The sequence below is a fragment of the Pavona decussata genome, unplaced genomic scaffold (assembly GCF_977016875.1).
Source record: "Pavona decussata unplaced genomic scaffold, jaPavDecu1.1 SCAFFOLD_102, whole genome shotgun sequence".
Taxonomy (NCBI): Eukaryota; Metazoa; Cnidaria; class Anthozoa; order Scleractinia; family Agariciidae; genus Pavona; species Pavona decussata.
Genome location: NW_028145517.1, coordinates 2137696 through 2158124, shown reverse-complemented (window position 1 = coordinate 2158124; position 20429 = coordinate 2137696). Strand labels below are relative to the sequence as shown.

General features: G+C 40.6%; 2 protein-coding genes across 2 annotated transcripts in view; both read right to left on the bottom strand.

Moving 5' to 3' along the window:
• The window catches only part of LOC146471580 (uncharacterized), a 51383-nt gene that overhangs the window by 12450 nt on the left and 18504 nt on the right, over positions 1-20429 (bottom strand). The window lies entirely within an intron of this gene.
• On the bottom strand, positions 76-8743 carry LOC146471582 (uncharacterized). Its single transcript, XM_085120102.1, has 3 exons — positions 8612-8743; positions 590-6012; positions 76-99 (listed from the first exon to the last, which is right to left on the bottom strand). Exon 2 carries the CDS (start codon positions 5972-5974, stop codon positions 3059-3061), a length of 2916 nt encoding a protein of 971 aa, XP_084976228.1. The 5' UTR covers positions 5975-6012; positions 8612-8743; the 3' UTR covers positions 76-99; positions 590-3058.

Below are 20429 nucleotides of genomic sequence, written 5' to 3'. Positions count from 1 at the left end.
GCTGACATTTCAGACTACAACAAGCCGGTGGAGTAAGAGCTGGGAAAAAAACGTCTACAGTGGAACCTCTCCTTACGGACACCTCTATAATATGGACACCTCTCTATAACGGACAGTTCACTCTGTCCCTGAGAGACCGAAATCCATATAAAACCTACCTCTCTAAAACTGACACCTCTTTAAGGACGGTGCCTACTATTGTTACTGCGCATACGTTCTGCGCATCTCGAGATACTCGGGTTTCCTATGGGTGGTGCGCACTAATACAAGGATATTTTTGCGCGATTTAAAACTATACGGAGAAAGCAGAAATTACCAAATGCTTTTGGTATCTCAAAAGAAAATTGGGGGTAACCATGCATTTTTCAGAGATAATTAAGCTTCAATTTAGGGAAAAATCCCATACATTGCTTCATATTTTGGCGTTTTTAAGAGATATTATTACTTGATTATCTCTGAAAAATGCGTGGTTACCCCTAATTTTCTTTTTGGGTTCCAGTAGGCCTTGGTGAGATCTGCTTTTCCCGCATAGTCATAAACCACACAAAAATTCTTCGGTATTAGTAGGCACCGTCCTTAATACGGACACTTATTCCTGTCCCCTTGGTGTTCGCAATAAAGAGGTTTGACTGTACTCTCACAGACTTATATACTAGAAAAGTAGAAAATCTCTCTCTTGTGAGCTGCTGAATGTACAAAGGACTTTCTCATGTATTGATCTAGTGACATTGTTTTCTTTGAAAAAAAATACTAGGAATTCAAAAAGAAGCACGTGAAAACTAAAATTAATAAAACCAAGCACGAATGAAACATTTTTTGTTCTATCAGGGATTGGGGTACAGTAATAGCCCATGTATAAGAACATGGGTTTCAGAACCTGTTAGGCTAAGATTTCAATTTTAAGCCCCCTCTACATAAGCTATTTAGGCTAAAATTTTAAGTTAGGTTCTTATCAGTGGGGTTGCTGTAAAAGTGTATAGGTAGAAACTGCTGAATTAAGATCATCATATATTTAAAAGTAACTTGACATAAAGATAACTTTTTTTTCTTTCAAGCTTAAGTACCATGTTGTATGTCTATTGTGTTTGCCATTCAAATAATTCCCCAAGGATATGTTTTGTTAAGGACATATGCTGTACCTGCACTGAACTGCCTATAGGCACTGCTGTATGGTACAAATAAATTATTTATACCGTATTATGTGATGATATTTATAATATATATAGTATAATCAGATAAAATTCATATGAAAATATAAGAACCTATTTTAAGAACCTTGGTAGCCTAAATTTGCTTTAAGTACCATTTATATAAGAACCTATTTAGGCTAAATTGAAAAATTCAGGTTTCTTTTATGTGGGCTATTACTGTAGTGTACATATTCCCTATCATGTGCATCTGAAATCCAGTGCTTGAGATCCCATATTCTCTTATCCCCTGTAATTTTACAACACCAGCTGAGTGCTAACGTGGGTAAAACTAAAGTTTATGTATGGGATTTGGGCGAAATTTGAACCTCTGATGGATTTTCGAAATTTAATGTTATTTTAAAACACCCCATACTTACTTCATTTGAGGGGAAAACTCCACGTTTGTGAACTGCCTTAAGAAACTCCTGCTGCCTGTACTTTGTACATTTTGTTTAGAAGGGCAGTATAGTGTAAACCTGTACTCTAAAAATTATCCGACAGTTAAAATCTTTAGACAAATGCATTTGAAAAAAGAAAAAAGTGTTCAGTATAATGCACTGTCCAACAAATGTGACAAGGTTATAGTCAAAGTTACCCAAATTCCATATATTCACAGTAATTTTATCTGTTCTTGACCCAGTTTTTTAGCATCAAAAATCACATTTAAATCCCTTTGAACAATAGCCTCTTCCAGGCGTTCAGTTAGTTGGGGTGCCTGGAAGTGGCTATTTTAACAACATTTCCCCCCAAATTACTCGGCAGCCAACTTGCACCTTACTGGTGACCCTTGATATTTCCCTTGTGCTTTTGCGTATTTTTTTTTAACAAGATGATGTATGAATGGCTTGCATAAACGCAAAAAGTTCAGCCTTCATAGCAGTTGTTTCCTTTCCAAGAAATGCGGGAGGTCCGTAAAGCTTCTTCTCTTCAGAAGCTTTCGTTCACTTCTTGCACTCACTTGAAAAGGAAACGACTTTTATGCAGGCTAAGCCACAAGCATTTCCTACATCACTTCTTATTTCACTAACTCAAATTTTTGACTAAGAACCTCTTTAATATGAAATTGCTGTTAGAGCACCAGGAGGAAAATATGAAATGATTTCTCTGAGCAAGAATTAACTGTAATCCGTGGCTTCATTCAGAGTTTGATTACTTGATTTCTTACTAAGTTCTCTTTCTAGGAAGTCCCCATCCCTTGGCCCAAGATAAATCCTTAATAAACCCGCTGGTAAGTAACACTGATTTAACTTTATTACTGAAACAAAACATTGAACCAACAAACAAGATCCTTTTTCACTTTTACAACACCAGGGATTTAGTGGCTTCCAAAAATCTCAAGTCAAACCTTCACACCTAGAAACTCTCCATACATCAATAAGTGGTCTACAACATGTTACAGTGTGACGCTAAATGAAAACACTTTAAGCCTGCATAGCTGGTGGTATTGCCTGTCTGCAAATATAAAAATTTGGTGGCGTACCTGCCATGCGTGGTGTAAGCTGCGGGAGATTTCAAATCGCCTTTAACCCAACCCATTCCCCTGGCCTCCTTACTACTTGGTCGCCCAACATTATAGCAGCTACACAGGCTGGCAGGTTTTCATGGTATTAAACAGTTCAATGTACTGAGATAACTGTTTCTGTCTTGCTAACTTGCGACAGCAAATTTTAACAAAATTTCAAGAGAACCCCCAAAACAGCTGATATGCAGTTTCACATCTTGCTTGGCTGTTTGATTTTGGGTTTCTAAACAGGAAAATCAGAGCGATAACATTGACGACAACTGAGAAAAAAAGAAAGAAACATGTGAATGGATCTGCCATATTGGGTTTAAAGTATTTGTGGCACCTAAATTGTATGCCAGTTCCTCTACTTATAGCACTTGTACTTTAGCTTATTGCAGTTGTATGCAATCTTGCGTTTACGCGTGTGTCGGATGGGCAAGGCAGCCTCGAACTCCATGGATAAGGTAAAATCATTAAGCTCCTCTGACATTTGCTGATCGCCCAATTGCAAGTGCCTCCACACAAGGCCCAACCAGACGTGAGTGTTCACAAAATCACTGTGTTCACGTCCAAGCTTTTTGCGATAAATAGAGAGGGCAAGCTCTAAGACCTCCTTAGCCTGCTGATAGTAACCCAATTTCGTGTACAAAATACCTAAGTTGTAATAAACCCTTGCCACAAAGACATGCTTCGGTCCAAGCCTTTGGAGAAAAATTGATCGGGCTTTTTCAAAATTTTCCTTGGCCAGCTGGTGGTTACCTGAAAGACTGTTTACAATGCCTAGATCATGGTAAACACGAGCAACTTCTACATGCTCAGGTCCAAACTTGCTTATGTTAATCAAAAGAGCATGATCAAGATGTTCCTTGGCCTTCTTCCTGTCACCCAGGACACTCTCTACATTACTTAAGCCAATATAAGAGGAGGCTACATCACTATGGTTCGGTCCATAGATTTTCAGTTGAATATATTGTGCACGTTCAAAATGCTGCTTTGCTTTCTGAGTGTTACCCAAGCGTCTCTGCACGTTACCTAACTCCATTTCCATATCAGCAACATCGGCATTTTCAGTTCCCAGAGATTTTTCAAAAATGCAACGGGCACATTCAAAACACTTCTTTGCTTCCCTCAAGTTACCCAAGTCAGTATTTACCCTACCCAAACAACCGTACAACTGTGCCTCAACTTCACCATCACATTTCTCACTGTTAACCAGAAGGGTTCTAGCTGCAAAGTAGTACTCCTTTGCCGAAAACAAGTCACTGTGGTGATGACAAATTTGGCCAAGCATCATAAGTTCATAGGAATAATCTGAGGCATTTGCAAGGATCCTACTGAAAAACGGATTTTTTTCTATGGTGGCAAGATCAGCAACAATTCCAATTTGCGCAACCAAAGGGTTCAAGTGTGGGATAAAATGTCTGGTTTCAGCAATTGAATCTAACTTGTTCCAAACCTCTGGTATTGTTTCAGCAATAAATTTGATGAATGATTTCACTGCCACATCAACAGCTCCTGCATGTGCATCAGTGTCCATGCAGCCTTTCACCACAAGTTTAATAACCTTGTGTACCACTTGGTGCCGATGTACATAGACAACATTTTCCTCTTTTTCAATAACTACCAGCGATGATCCCTGGATATGAATACCTATATCCTCTTTGTCATAGTCTTCACCCACAAAGTTCAGAATGTAATTGGTCAAGATGTCTAACCTCACTGGCTGTGGTGAACAGAGAGAGAAAAAAGTAAAGGCATGCCTCATTAGCTCATCAGAATTCATGACTCTTTCAACAGCTATCCTTGTCGTGGCAGTCATAGCATTGGGGTAGCTTGGGTTTGTTTTGGCAAGAGCATTTTCAATGAGACCATGCTTTCCCTTTTTCAGCTTTTCCAGGTACTCCTTCCATCCAAAGTTTGGAGAATTAATGCGCACTTTTTTCATGTATGTGGCTGCATTGGCCAATGCAAGAGGTTGATAGTCTAGCTTCTCTGCTACTTTATCTTCCATTCCTTGGTCACTGATCCCAGAAGCCATGCTTAGGAAAGAAGTGGCATCTTTGGGAGGCATCCCTTTGCTTATAGAGGTATGAGAAATGAAAGGGCTGTCTGAGGGGATACATAAGGAATCATGTGTTGTGATTAGCAACTGGCCTTTACCCCACTGCTCATTTCCATGCTCAGGAAGGAAATCGTGTGCGCCAGATAAACTAGTGACATTGTCAACCACAAGAAGCCATGATGTGTAAAAGTGAATTTTGGTGGCAATTAAGTCTCTCAGGTTAGTTAATTTTGCTTCTGTCTTCAAATCCTCGGACATCTGGGTGTTGGTAATGGTGTATTCTGGACAGCCCACTTTCCTTGCCAATGACACATATGAGTCCAAAAGAGACTCAGAATTCTCAGCATTTAAAGTCATTACAAATGACAAGGTGGTAGGATCACTTATGGCCTTGTCATAGAATTTCTTAGCTACAAGACCAGCCAGCTGAGATTTGCCACTCCCTGGATTCCCTGAGACATAATAGTAACTGACACTTCCCTCACTGGTCTTCTTCAGGTTATTCATCTCACTTTCTATTGCAGCAACCTCGCCTTCTCGACCTGAAATTTGGTGGGGTGGCTTTGGTGGCAGGACACAAAATGACTCAACTTCATGCTGCAGTTGCTCTTCAAGGATCTGACACTGTTCTTCTGTTGCTTGCAATTTAGCATCTGTCTTCTGAAGTTCTTGTTTAAGGGTGTGAACTTTTGTCAGGACATTTTTCAGCTCATTGGTCGGGAAACTTTTCTGTTTAATAAGAGTTTGGATTTCTACAGTGGGGAGACCAAGTGTTTGGAATGCAACATTGACTTTTTGAACAGCAATTTGAAACTCCTTGTCTGACAGCTGGCTGTGTGGCATATGGGCAAAGTCTTGGTTACGAAAGATTCTTAGACTATCAATACTAGAGTGAATTACTGCAGGCAGTGGAACTTTAGCTCCATTAATAGAATTTGAGAAGAGAATAGCATAAAAGAGCATGGTACAATCCCACTCAGCCCTATTGCCATTTATCATTGTAGCCCACAGTTTAGCATTTGTTTTTGAAGGAGTTTCTTTGTTTCTGAAGTCCAAGCCATTTTTTGGTGAATCGTTCCACTCCCCCAGTGTTCCCTTGTGTCGCCTGTCCCACTCTTGTTTGAAAATTGATCGCAAACCCTTGGGCAGAACATCTGTGGCAATGTAGCAAATCCTAAAATAGTTAAGCTGTTCTTCAGTATACACTGGTGAGGCCATTTCCAAAGTGGTGATACCAGTTTTCACAGTTGGAAAACCTGTTTGGAAATAATATATAAAAAAATACAATATTATTGCCTTAAATTATAGGGAGAACATTTTGGAGTATAACTTCGATTTACCAAATGGCAATTCCTTTCATACCCACACTAGATTGTGCTGTAAACCAGGGTTAATGAGCCTATCAGGGTCATCAGGGAGCTGATTTCACACCAAATTAGAAATCTGTCTCCATCATTTTACTTTAGCTGTCATTGCTTTGCAAGGTCACCATTTTGATTTTTAACCACATAGTCTATCACTTTGAATGGGACCAGACCCCTGGAAATGAAAATTGTCCACAACACCAGGACCCAGCAAAAGATCAAGAACAGGTAAAAAACTGAACTAATCGGTTGCCACAGATGTTGCTTTATCTCTGTTCTAGCCCTTTCAGCTACTTTGCAATAAGCTGACAAATGTTTCACAACAGTCACTGTCTCAGTGAAAACATAAAAGACGTGGCATGAACCCGTGTACATGTATCAAAAAGTGAAGGCTGGGGTGCCTCCCACACCTTTTCAATAGGGTTGTCTTGGTAACTTTAAAAAAAAATTAAATAATTTCAGCCATGCACACCAAAAGACGTTTTGGTGCCTTTTACAGTCCAGTTCAAAATTTTCTAATGTCAGCCCCTATTGTGCTTGGAGGTTTTGTCATTCCATACACGTTCTTATTGATTATACTGCATGCGACTTTAATGGTCCCTACATACAGTCCAAGGGCCAGATTTAATACCTAGGCCCTCATAAGTTAACAGGTCTTCAAAGTAATGTTTCTTAGCAATAAGATATTGTTATTCCAACAACAGCCTGCTACAGCCTGTTATTGATATATGTCCTAAGTATTTAATCCTTAGGACACATAATAACTTAAGAAGGCTTAATGAATCCAGCCCGCAGCTTACTTTGCTGTTCCACTACCATTCTACCACCACTAGACTATTCTACTCTCCTCTCTTCAACTCAACACTAGTCTTCTCTACTCTACCCAACTTGATTCGCTGTGCTTCATCTATGGTAGAACCCCACTAACTTGTACTCCCAAGAGAAAAAAAAATAGTTAAAGTTTGCATGGTTGTTGTTGAACTTCAAATATCATTGAGGTTCTATCATTCTTTCACAATCACGAAGCACTTTGATGCAACAAGTTTGGCTTAGCTCTGGTTTGTGTTTAAGGCCTTTTCTTTCTTCTAGACATTTCCTAAGGGCAAAATTCTTCCTAATGAGAATTTTTGACACTCGAATGTAAACAAAAACTGCTAAAAAGATGTTAAAGAAGTTTACAGGCAAGCCTGTTTGCCATGTAAAGGTCAGTGGGGAGTTCATGTCTTTTGGAGCTTATGGCACTTTGGTGCTTAACTTGACTAAATAGAGCACTGCACCAGGATGGCAGAGATCGTGGGTTCGAATACTGTTCAAGCCAGAATTTGTTTTTCAGGCTTTCTTTCATCTTCTCAAGATGACTTAATTAGTTGAAAACGTTTGGTTCTTAATTTTTTTAACTTGTTAGCCCTGTAAAATAGTATTTTAAATCTCAAGCGAATATTATGGACAGTAGAGTTCAAGTTATTGGGGTTCTACTGCAGTTAGGAACAGTAATTGGCTTTAGAAAAATCCACCAATTATTTTCACTGAGAGAGGACATATATTAGTGCCCAAGGGAAGGGAAGTGGGAGAAATAGGCAAGAAATTTTAAATCTGACTATTAATGAAAACTCCTTTTTCCACCCGAAAATTTTACTCTTTTCTACATTGAATTCTGGGTCAATTACGGTTCTTGCCTTTCTGTTATTCAATAAGGCTAATAATAAAGACTTGTTAGATTTAATTGGTCACCAGATTTTGCAGTTTGGCAACTGAAAAAAACTGTTTAGTCGCCACTTGGTGCCCGCTTCGAAATGTTAATTTCAGACCACACTGAAGGGAAGGGGGGGGGGGGGGGGGGGACAGCAGGTTTCAAATCACTATTGCATTAGCAGGAAGCTAAGGTTGTACCCTCATATCCCTGTCACCACCTGGCACCCATGGGAAACCCAAGTATTTCGGGATGCGCACAATGTATGCGCATTAACAAAACTAGGCATCGACAGTTGACGACCTCGTGCTGTAAACGTCGAACGTAATTCATAAAATTTTTTCATGTTATTAGGATGAATTGAGTTTGTCACAACGATAGCGCGATGTTAGAACTGGGTATAAATTAAAGTGTCCCTAATTTCCCATTCAAATTACTTAACTAATTAATATTGCTTTCATTGCCTGTTAAAAAATCAAGGCGCAGGCGGCTGCCACTCTGCAAGAAAGCCGGCAATTTCCTCACGTTGAAATTGAACAGTTGCCTGGAACTCATGACTTGAGTATCTCGAGTGTTGCAGCTTTTCGAAAAATAAATTTAATAACAGCAGTCTGAACTACTGATTAGGTGCTGCAGCCAGTTTGCACCCACTTTTTACACCGTCAAAAAGGTTTTCGCAAAATACGGAGTAGTTAAGTAATTTGGGCGCGAAAATCGAAAACACGAGTGCTTTGACGAGTACATAAGTGATTCATGGAATACATGAAGACTTCCTACCAAATCTATTAAAAGAGTACTCACCGTTCAATTTCTCAACCTGACAGGTAATATTTGTTCGTTCACCTCAAGAGAGCGGTAAATGTGAACGCGACTACTGTAGCTTTCAAGTGAAAGAACCTTCAGCAATCTAGTCGATCGATATCGTTTGTATCACTGACCTCCTTCCCAATCCTTCTCAATGTGATAGGCACGCAATGCGTGTGCACCCAAGAAGAAGCTCTAGTTCCGGTTTTCGCCCTTTCTTCGATTCACTTGCGTGACGCGCCGCTTCTAGCAATACCCTTTCCTTTTTGTCATTTTCTTTGTTTTTTTTCCCTATATTTTTCGTATCGGTCACCCACCACAGACCTCCAGGTGTCGCTTGGTCAAAATGTGGCGATCTGGCGGGTTCGAGTCCCCGTCAGAGTAGAGGAAATTCTTTTGTTTTCTTTTTTTCAACCGAATACCAGGTAAAATAATGGCAGCCCAAGCTCACTATCCGCCGATAATATGCACGCGATATCGATGTATAGACTTCCTATTTGTATTTTGGTGAGAAAAGGGTCGTGTTGCAATGCAGATATTCAACAGATTGAAAGTCTGGTCCGAGTTAGCACCGCCACGATTTCGCACGAAATGGAAGGAGGAAATAGGATGGAGAAACGTCTAAGCGTACCCTGGGTGGCAAAGGTTATTTCTGTATTATTATTTATTTATTTGTTTATTTCTTTTATTTTGCAAGAGAGAGAGAAAGAGAACCGTGGCATTTTCTCATTAATTTTTAGCGGAGCTCTCGCGCGCGCCGCAGGTGCGCGCAGCGGAGCCCCATAGCTAAGAGAATTTGGTAACCCGTGAATGCGAGAAATTTTGGTTTGATTATGACGTCACTTTTGTCCGTCCGTACACCGTACGTCCGTCCGTCCGTACGCAATCCCACAATGCTAATGCGCCCGTGTTTGTTTGGCGGGAAGTTGCATGGCGAGATAGTTTGGCAAGATGCGTTTACAACAGAAATATTAAAGAACAAAAAACACAAAGACAATTTATACGTATTTGTTGGATATGTTGACAAACGTGGAAAGAAGAGAAAGAGAGAGAAAAAGAAAACAAAAAAGCGGAGACGATCAAGCGGAGTTGAACGTGGAAGGGAGCGACGGATAGCAAGTTAGAGCAGGCCGACCGGAAAAGAAAAGTAAGCTTAAGTTTAAAGAAGCCTCACATTTGCCTATATCACCCGTTCGTGATCAGTTATGGTAACTTTTAGAACTCTAAAATAGCTTTACATAGGCACTCTAATCGCCTCTAATATCCTTAGGAAAAGGAAAATCTCTAAATGACACGCTTGTCAGAGAAAAAATATAAAGAGGATGAAGAGGATACAGATCAAAAATGTTTCCATTGTTAGAAGTCGTCCTGGCCTGTCACCCCTTGCCTTCTCCTACAGTAATATTAAACGGCTCTATCTAAGGTAAGAAGGTCTAATGGTATCTGGAAACAAGGCACAATTAGTTGAGCGAATACTTAAACATGCAGATGGTTCTGTAGCAAGAACATTTGATGAGGACATCGAAGATGATGATGAAAACATGCCCTCCAGTTCTCATGATGATACCTCAAGTGATATCTGAGGAGGAGTCAACCGAGTATGAGGGTGGTTCATCAGGCGACGATTATGTGGAGCGCAGCTTCCAAGTTTTATTTTAATATTGATGATGCAGACATACCAGAAGTAAAGTAAAGGTAAAGAGGGATGTAGGGAGGATCGGAGGTTGGGGAGGGAGGGGGAGGGGTTGAAAGTAATCTCCCCTCTAGACGAATTTGATGCTACAATACGAGTAAAGAGAGCTTTCCACCCAGCCCCAGCTTCGCGAGGTTTTGCGAGTCACGTATTTCTAGTTATGGTAGCAGAGTTCTCAACTGGATGCTAGAATTAGTTAAAAAGCTGCACGGGGCGCACAGCGTAGCCTGTGAGCCTAGGTGCTTCGTATCCATGACTCGAGCACAAAGGTCCCCTTTTCTCAAAAGGAAAAAGCGTACTGTAGGCCTAGAAATGTCTCTAGGTAAGTGACCAGCCATTGAGTCAGCAAGCTGGTCACGCAGGAAGGTGGGTGAAGTAAGGGAAAGCCAGCGCCAGGTAGCTAAAGGTTGCAAGAAATCGAAGCAGGAGTTATTGAGCTAGTAAAGGGAAGTCAACTCAGCTTCCTCTCGAGAGTCCATCTAAAGGAACTGATAATGCCATTCAGTTATAGGTGCCAAACCCTTGACCAGCTCTGTTTTGTTGCAAATGAACGTGTCAACTTATTTTCAGTTTCGTTTTATCGTTATAATGGTTCTCCTCAGCGTCATTACGAAATATTGCTATCAAAATTAAAAGCTGTCGTGCACATTCTGACTACCAGTCATTTTGCTAATGCGGCTCAGTATTTAGAAAACTTTCGAGAAATTTAGTTTTTTTAACATAACTTTTGGCCAAATCTTGAAATTGAAGTGTCACGAAATTTGTCTGTTCCATTTTTGAGGAATAAAGTAAGCGGGAAAATTAGTAACCATAAGGTAAGTGATAGATGCATTTTTTCAGTCAGTGATATGAGCATAATCGGAAAAAGAAAATCCTAGTTTTATTATTCGACAGGCTTAAAATAAAACTTCACATTTCTTTCAATAAGGTGAGTGTACCATGCCACTGGCAAGGGCGGATCGGGAAAATACAGAAAGAGGGGCCGAAGAAATTGTGGCGAGAGCGCAAGACCCACCCAATAAAAAAATTCACATTCGTAGAGATTCTGCTTTACAGCAATTATGGGAGCATATGGGACCAAAAGGTAAAGCTTTGGAAGACAGACTTTAAGAGGATTTGTTAAAAAGATTGAGTGCATAATACCACTCGAAAGACCAAAACTTTTTTTATAATCAAAATATAATACTTACACTACTTAACAATATGTGTAATGCTTACGCTACTTACAATATAATACTTGAAACTTGTTAATTAATAAATTGTGGCACATACAAAATGTATTTAACAGAAATATCACACAACCTAAAAGACGCTACACCTACTTACATTATGTAAAGGTTACATGGCAGCGAAATAGAATAATAACAATAGAACTGATAAAAAAAGTAAATAAATGCGAAAAATAAAGACAGAGACAAAATAAAGACATGGCCACCGCTATGAAGCACTTAAACTGGTGATGTACTTGTTCCATTTGAGTTTAAAACTGGATTCATGTTTGGTGAATTTGTTGATCTTAAATTCTATTTGATAAATATAACAAACTTTGGAGATAAATAGGCCAAATAACCTCATGCTCAACTACGGGTGACTAAGTTTGCTTCTGCAATCGTAAATATTTTGCCTGGCAATGATTTATAGATGGTTAAGTAAGATAAACCACCTCAGATAGTTTTTCAAGTTTAATGTGCCTGTTATTGCACTTTGAAAAATACAAGAAAAAGGGGGCCCTCGCCCCCCTTCCCCTAAATCCGCCCCTGACTGGGATTAATGAAAAGTAGTCTGTTCCAAGCTAACCGCAGCTGGACTCTAGTGGCGAATGGCTAAAATCACAAAGTGAACACGAACATTAAACTATAGAATCTTCTCTTCCTTTTGGCCTAGTTGATATGTAAGTGTTTCTTGTAATCATTATACGTTTCAGGGATTAAGCAAAATTCATTCAGTATTGATTTTACTTTTGTCGTGCCCCATTTGCTATCTGATTTTAGCCTTTCGCCAGCGCCCCCACCCCTCCCCCGAGTGGTTTCTCCTCGGAATTTTGGCGTGGAAATTTCCTGGTACCCTTCTTCCGACCTAGTCTCTACCTAGACGACGCGGGAGGGGGAGGTTCTCCAATTTTCAGACAGGCAATTTTTTTCACAAAATAGAAAATCCCTTTTTGCATGTACAATGAACAAAAGCTACTTTTCTTACCGTAACTTGTAGCTCATTTTAGTCTTCTTTTATTGGTTTTGATTATATTTTTTGTTCAATTTCGGCGCTTTCCTGAAGTTTTAGGGAAATCCAGAAATACAAGATGGCGGATCCAAGATGGCCTCCATTTGGCAATTATGACATAATTACCACGTCATATGACATCATCACTCTGCGTTGCGGACCTTGAACGAAACATCTCTTCACGTGCTATCTATCCTCCAAGTCTCACTGTCATAGGTTTTATACTTGCGAAGCTATGGAGGGTGGCCACCCCCATTCCCTGCCGCAGAAGACAAGACAAGGGTCTAGATAAGGTTAAAATTCATACCCATTTTTAGACCCCATCTCTACTCGTTACTATAAAACCCATACCCATTTTTAGACCAAAATCCTTGAAATTAAAACCCATTGTCATACCAAGACGGCCCAAAACCATACCCTTTGGCACCGCATATACCTATTTAACTTACAAAGGGGAGTAGCCCCCCCCCCCCCCCCTCCCCCCGCTCACTATCTAAGAGCCTGGAACGGGCTTGAGAGGCAGCCAACTCGTCGCCAGTGCTTTTCCCTTGAAGACAGGCAGCTGTATTTACAAGTTACTTTAAAAGGAAACTTCCGCTCTTGAACTGAACTGGTCTCAAATTGTCGCAATATTGTCGAATTTTCTTTGAAAAAACATGGAAGCAATGGCGCCTACCATTTAAAATCACCCGGTTTAACATGTTCGGCATAAATATGAAATGATTTAGTTTGTCTTAACAGAAGACGGATAACGTGCAGCACTAGATGTTTGCAGTACTCATTATACATATTGTTGTACTTTGTACGCATTATTGCAACTTTTTTGATAATTTTTTTTTAATGATTTACGATTACTAACTTAGCGATAAGTAGATTTTAAATATGCTATGTTATTGTTTCATTGGTCACCGGTTGATGTCAGTTGATTTTATCAGTTTAAATAAAGACATTCATTATTTTACTGTTTTAGGGGGTCATTTTAGCATCAACTGGAAATCTCTAAAGATGATGTAAAGTGCATCACTTTGACTGGGAGCCCAAAATTTCAGAATTTCAGAATATTTAATGCTTTATTTGTCTAACAAAAAAAGAGAAAGAAATTGCAAAACAATTACACAACAAATTACACAGCAGAATCATTAAAAATTTAATTACACAGCAAAAGTTAAAGTTAATTATAATTTACAAAAGTTAATTACGTAGCAATTGTACAGAATTTGTGTCAGTACAGACTATAGCTAATAACTACACCTACGCAGAAAAGGAAAAAAGAAATTAAATGAACGCCAATACTTGTTAGGAGAAGTACTTTGAAGTAATACTAGTACATTACATGTAATATGCGACTTTGTTTGTAAATTCTGACAAAAGAAGTCTATTTGTTATTTAATTTACTACAATACAAGACAACGGGCGCGTTCGGGACCCCTCTTTTTCCTTCCCTCGCTCGCCCGCTCCTTGCACGCCTCCCAAGGTAAGAGGGGGCCAAGGTATTCCAAGAGCCTGGAACAGGGAAGCTCTTTACCTGGTGATCGCAGAAAACACAACATATGAGGAACATGAGGTGTAACGAACGTTTTAGGCTCCTTGTGTCAAAAGCAGTAAATTAATATGTAGGTCAAAATGCCCCCAAGACAAAACGCCCCGAACACAGCACCCCCTACTAATACATTTAATAGTTAATTACAGCAATACATGAGCAGTACTCAACGCAAGACTAATCGGACCGTTTACAGTGTAAAAGGGTAGTTTTATTGCCTAATACTTCGCTTAGACCAAACAAACCCTCCTCGGGGGATGCAGAAAGGAAAGCTAAGTAAAAATGGAATTAAGCGGTTAGAGCAAAATAATACTGATGAAAAGATGATGATTGGACTGGTTGACAAACATAGAAAGCGGAAACGAGTACAGGAGCTACAATAAAAATATAAATATAAATAGATTAAGTTTCATCGCGCCTGTTAATCCCATGGGTTTAAGGGGGCCGCTTGACTAAAACCCGCCCTACAGGTTGGAATAGAGCTGGCTGGAAACTGAATACATTAAACGGTTAACTGGCTGGTACGTTTCTAAATATCTAGGTTCTAAATATCTAGTTCTAAATATCTAGTTTCTAAATATCTAGTTTAAAGCACTGGTTCTAGCTGGGTAAAAAAAGCATCGTTTGTTTTCCTGCCTGTTAGGACCCCTGTCAAGCTCGTAAAATATCGTATTTGACTTTTCACCATAACAACGTCTTTACTAATGAAATTGAAGGTAAGCGCGGCAGGAAATAACGGTGGTTCTACTGTTCTATGAGAGACTGTTTTACACAGAACGTTAACATGACCGGCGCTTTTCTTCCACTCGAAAAGGCCGTAAAATACACATGGGCCTCTCCAGGTATAATTACCCTTTTCCGAAAATTTGGAATATCCTACTAATTTTTCGATGACGTTTACGGAAAAGATTTCGAATTCCACGAGTTTTAACTGCTGTGCCGTAATTATTTCATGTTTTCCTGACATTTTCCTAAAATTTCTCCAGATTCGCGGAGGAATTTCCTGTGAAACAGGCCTTTGCTCTTGTACAAATAACGGTTGAAATCCTCCCTGTGCGTTAATGTATTTATCAGTGTTATATTTTCAAGGGAACATGTTTAATGTGCAGAATTGGCTTTAAGGCTACGAATTGTACACAATATATACCCGTCGACAATTTGTCAAGGACATGACAAGGGGCATGAATGAAACGCTGCTTCCCTACGATGTCTTCGGGCGACTTGCCATCCTTAATATCAAAATGGCTGAAAAAGAGAGAAAAATACAGCCAACAGCGGCACCTCTGGACACTTTGACGGAACGTTGTACCATGACGATGCACCACGAGATTTCGGCCCGCAGTTCGCTTATGCCAGCTGAAGATGGTTCCGCGCTGTTTTTCCGGTACCTTGTCCCCGACAAGACAGTGAGAGAGAGAAAAGTCTGCCCCTAAACCATATAAGACAGATCCCTTTCGTTGGCACCTCACTGGTTCCGCCTTACTGACTTAAACTGAGGTTCCGCCATGTATACTAATATATGATAATGTAGTCATTTTGTCTTCCATGTGGTATGTTTTGAGGTTTGAACATGTGCACGGGCTACGACGATAAAATGACAGAAGGATGACTCGTGGTCAAACGACCTGTAGTTTTGGAGGTACCGCTAGTCTAAGACTCCTTTTACCTTTTTTCATTCTTACAATTTTTAATGCCTTTTCCCGAAACAATTGCTCCTTCGATGGGTTGTTCACATTGTTTAGGGAATCAGGTCGTCACTCGAAGAGCTCTGTGAAAGCCTTGGCTATTTTTCTGTTTTTGGGTATTAAGTCAACACTTATTACCGTGCCATGTAATAAATTCAGTGTGCCACGTTTGTTACTACAACAACTCAGATGCTTCCTTTCCCGGCCTCTTGATGCCGGTCTGGCGACATCAAGTCTAATCCTGGACCGGTTTCAGTCTGCTTCGACTACTGGTAAGATCAATTGCCTCGTGATGAATGCCAGAGGCGTAAAAAAGTGTCACAAAGACAGCATAAAAAACGTAACTGGCAATCCGTGTGTAACCTCCATCGCTTCCAGGACCTGGTGTACGCCGAAAACTCTGACGTTATATGACGGTTGAACCAAAATATCAGCAACTCTGAAATATTGCATTCTGGCTTTACATTATTTAGGGAGATCGGTCTGACCGAGGAGGCGGCGGAGTTCTTATCGCAATCAAAACAGCCTCCCTCAAAGCTGTCAAAGAATTTAAACCTGAATCGGAAGCCGAGCTGCAACAGCTTGAGATCATTTTTGTCAAAATTACTACACTCACTGGTCAAAGAATTTTATTCTATTTTTGCTATCGGCCACCCAATGAAGACCCAAGTTGGATGGATGTATATTCGATAATTTTCTGCATGAAGATTGTGACCAGCACGTTCGACAATAGGGTAATTTCGGGTGACTTTATTGAAACCCTTCACGACCACCTCTTGTTTTGAGGTTTGAGCATGCGCACGGGCTAAAACGATAAAATGACAGAAGGATGACTCCTGGTCAAACGACCTGTAGTTTTGGAGGTACCGCTAGTCTTGGAATCCTTTTACCTTATTTTATTCTTACAATTTTTAATGCCTTTTCCCGAAACAATTGCTCCTTCGATGAATTGTTGACATTGGTAAGGGAATCAGGTCGTCACTCGAAGAGCTCTGTGAAAGCCTTGGCTATTTTTCTGTTTTTGGGTATTAAGTCAACACTTATTACCGTGCCATGTAATAAATTCAGTGTGCCACGTTTGTTACTACAACAACTCAGATGCTTCCTTTCCCGGCCTCTTGATGCCGGTCTGGCGACATCAAGTCTAATCCTGGACCGGTTTCAGTCTGCTTCGACTACTGGTAAGATCAATTGCCTCGTGATGAATGCCAGAGACGTAAAAAAGTGTCACAAAGACAGCATAAAAAACGTAACTGGCGATCCGTGTGTAACCTCCATCGCTTCCAGGACCTGGTGTACGCCGAAAACTCTGACGTTATATGACGGTTGAACCAAAATATCAGCAACTCTGAAATATTGCATTCTGGCTTTACATTATTTAGGGAGATCGGTCTGACCGAGGAGGCGGCGGAGTTCTTATCGCAATCAAAACAGCCTCCCTCTAAGTTGTTAAAGAATTTAAACCTGAATCGGAAGCCGAGCTGCAACAGCTTGAGATCATTTTTGTCAAAATTACTACACTCTCTGGTCAAAGAATTTTATTCTATTTTTGCTATCGGCCACCCAATGAAGACCCAGGTTGGATGGATGTATATTCGATAATTTTCTTCATGAAGTTTGTGACCACTACGTTCGACAATAGGGTAATTTCGGGTGACTTTATTGAAACCCTTCACGACCACCTCTTGACATGGACAACTCAATAAAAAAGCCACTCGTGGAAACAACATACTTGACCTTGTAATCACGAGCGTGCCGAACCGTGCCAATGTAACAGATATATTGTCTCCAAAAGATACGGGGGTTTCTACAGACCATAGCGTCATTATTTTCCAATTTAACGCTTTTATTAAAGCCCCACCAAAAACCCTGAGATTTGTCTACGATTATGCAAAAGGCGACTTTGAGGGTCTGCGTACGGTTCTGTCAGCTCTCTTCGATCATAGCCAATCACGATATCAATACTGACTGGCATCAATGGAAAGACACGTTTCTTGTAGGGGTCTCTGACTCAGATTTACAGACCAAGAGGTTTAAGGGACGGAATCCCATACCTTGGATGTCCGGTGCCACACTTAATTTGATCAAGAAAAAGGAATCTTTAAGACAAAAGCTGAACAATCTTCCTCGTGACTTGCGCAAAACAGTTAAGCGCATGCTGTTGAACAGCAGTGATGAGTTTCTTGACGGTTAAATCGCATACAATTCTTGATCGAACCTCGACGCCAAAATCAGCCAGTGCGAATCTGTTGACCCAGGTAATCGTACGCCGTTAAGATCTTCAGCTGAAAATCCTCGGGAAATAGCCAATCGACTGTTTAACTCCTACGTTGCATCACTTTTCACCCATGAAACCCCCTTCCCCCCCCCCCCCCCCCTTTCATCTGGAAGAGCTGCCAATGCACCATTTTCTCCTGATATGTCGGAATTAACGCTCACGGTTAAATAATAATTAATGATAATAATAATAATAATAATAATAATAATAATAATAATAATAATTATAATAATACTTTAATCAATCTGGTAAGCGAAGCTCGAAGCGCTTGATGTCACGAAAGCCACAGGATCTAATAAAATCCCAGCGAAACTTCTTAAGGAAACAGCCTCTGTAATTACACCATCTCTTGTAAGCTTCAAGTCAAAATGTTATTAAGCACTGTTTCCTTCCCGCGTTCAGAACTGAAATAAAAGCTAACGTTGTTCCTGTTTTTAAAAAGGGTGAGGCCGAGTACACAGAGAATTACAGGCCCATCTCCTTATTGGTACTGGTATCCAAAGTCTTGGAGGGATGTATATTTAACACTTCAAAGATAGGCTGTACGAGGTGGTAAGAGATTATCAACATGGATTCATTAGAGGGAAATCATGCACCTCCAACCTTTTGGAAGTTTTGGACCACGTAGGCTCCCTACTAGACGACGGAAAACAGGTGGACATGATTTATATTGATATGTCTAAGGCCTTTGATATGGTGAACCATGGCTGCCTTCTACAAAAGTTCCACGAGTTCGGATTTGGAGGCAGCCTCTTGCAGTGGTTTAGCTCTTACCTAGCGGTTCGCTACCAACGTGTAACAGTGCTGGGTGAAACCTCTGATCCTCTGCCTGTCAGCTCCTGAATACCTCAGGGCTCCATTTTAGGCCCGATGTTATTTCTCATCTATGTAAATAACTTGCCCGATTCGGTCCTGACGAGCCGTGTTGCCATGTTTACTGATGACACAAAAATATATAAACATATTAACTCTCAGGAAGATGTTGCGTACCTACAAGCTGACTTGCTTGCTGGCTAGTTGGCAGACATCACACTTACACCTGGCTGGGATTTTCATTTCTTAAAAGTTTTGCTCGCTGGCAGTACGCACGTGAAGAGCGGGTATTTTTTCCGAGGATAGTTACATAGTAACCAAGATTGACGTAGGGACACTCAACTAGTGCGGTAGATCTGTGTAGTGCCGACATACGATTAATTTTCTCTAAAAGGGTCGTTGGGTACTTCTGTCTAGCGAGAAGAAAAGAAACGGGCAAGACTCAGTATAGTATACGCTGTCTGCGGCGCAGGCCAGACTCGCCTGAGGAAAACGTGTCACAGCGGGCGCCTTCCCCCTCTTTTCGTTCCCTTACTCGCCCGCCCTTTTCACCGACGTCTCCCTAGGTATTCCAAGAGCCTGGAACGGGGTAGCTCTTTACCTGGTGATCGCAGAAAACGCAACATATGAGGAATCCCTAAGACAAAACGTCCTGAACATAACCCCTAAATACAAGGCTGATCGGGCAGCTAAAAGGGGCGTTTTTATTGCCCATATTTCGGTTAGACAAAACAAACATTCTTCAAGGGCTCCAGAAAGCTAATTAAAAATGGAAATAAGCGGTTATGATTGCTTGACAAACATAGAAAGCAGAAACGTGTACAGAAGCCAAAATAAAAATAGAAATATAAATAGATTAAGTTTTATCGCATCTGTTCATCCCACAGGTTCAAGAGCAGTGCCTATCAATTCAGTATCAGTGCTTAGCAATCAGCCAGCAGTGCCCACCCCCCCCCCCCCCCCCTCCGGGCATTGGTGGAGCATTTTTATTCATTATCAGTCCCGGGGTCCACGCATTAGTCTACCGCCGGGAATTCGACGGTCTCGTGATTTTCACCTCACAGCACTGCCCGCAGCACTGTCACTCCCTTGCAATGATAACTTCGACGGTAAAGACTAAGACGAAGAACTGAGTCTGCAAAAAGAAGCCTACACTTTAGGGGATTTGTTCTATGGAACAGAAGAGATAAGGCAGCAGCCCAATCTAAACCATTTTTAAATTTCATTCAATGGGAAAGATTTTTTGTGACCCGTTTACTCAGTGAAAATTAACTTTCAAAGTTTTATTGTGTTCATCCTTTAAGTTAAGTTCTTAGGTAACTTAATGTATTTTAGGCTAAATTTACACAACTTCTAGGAAGACCATTTAACATGATACGATTTCGTGTATAAAGATTGATTGATTTGTTGTGTACTATAGGTAATGTCCACAGATATATCGGTGGATACATCGACCGACTATCGACCGATATATCGACATGTCCACTGATATATCGGTCGACAGTCTGTTGACAGACGGCACCAACTATCGATCGAGACTCGGTCGATATGTCGAGTGACATGCGGGCGATATGTGGCTTGTCGAG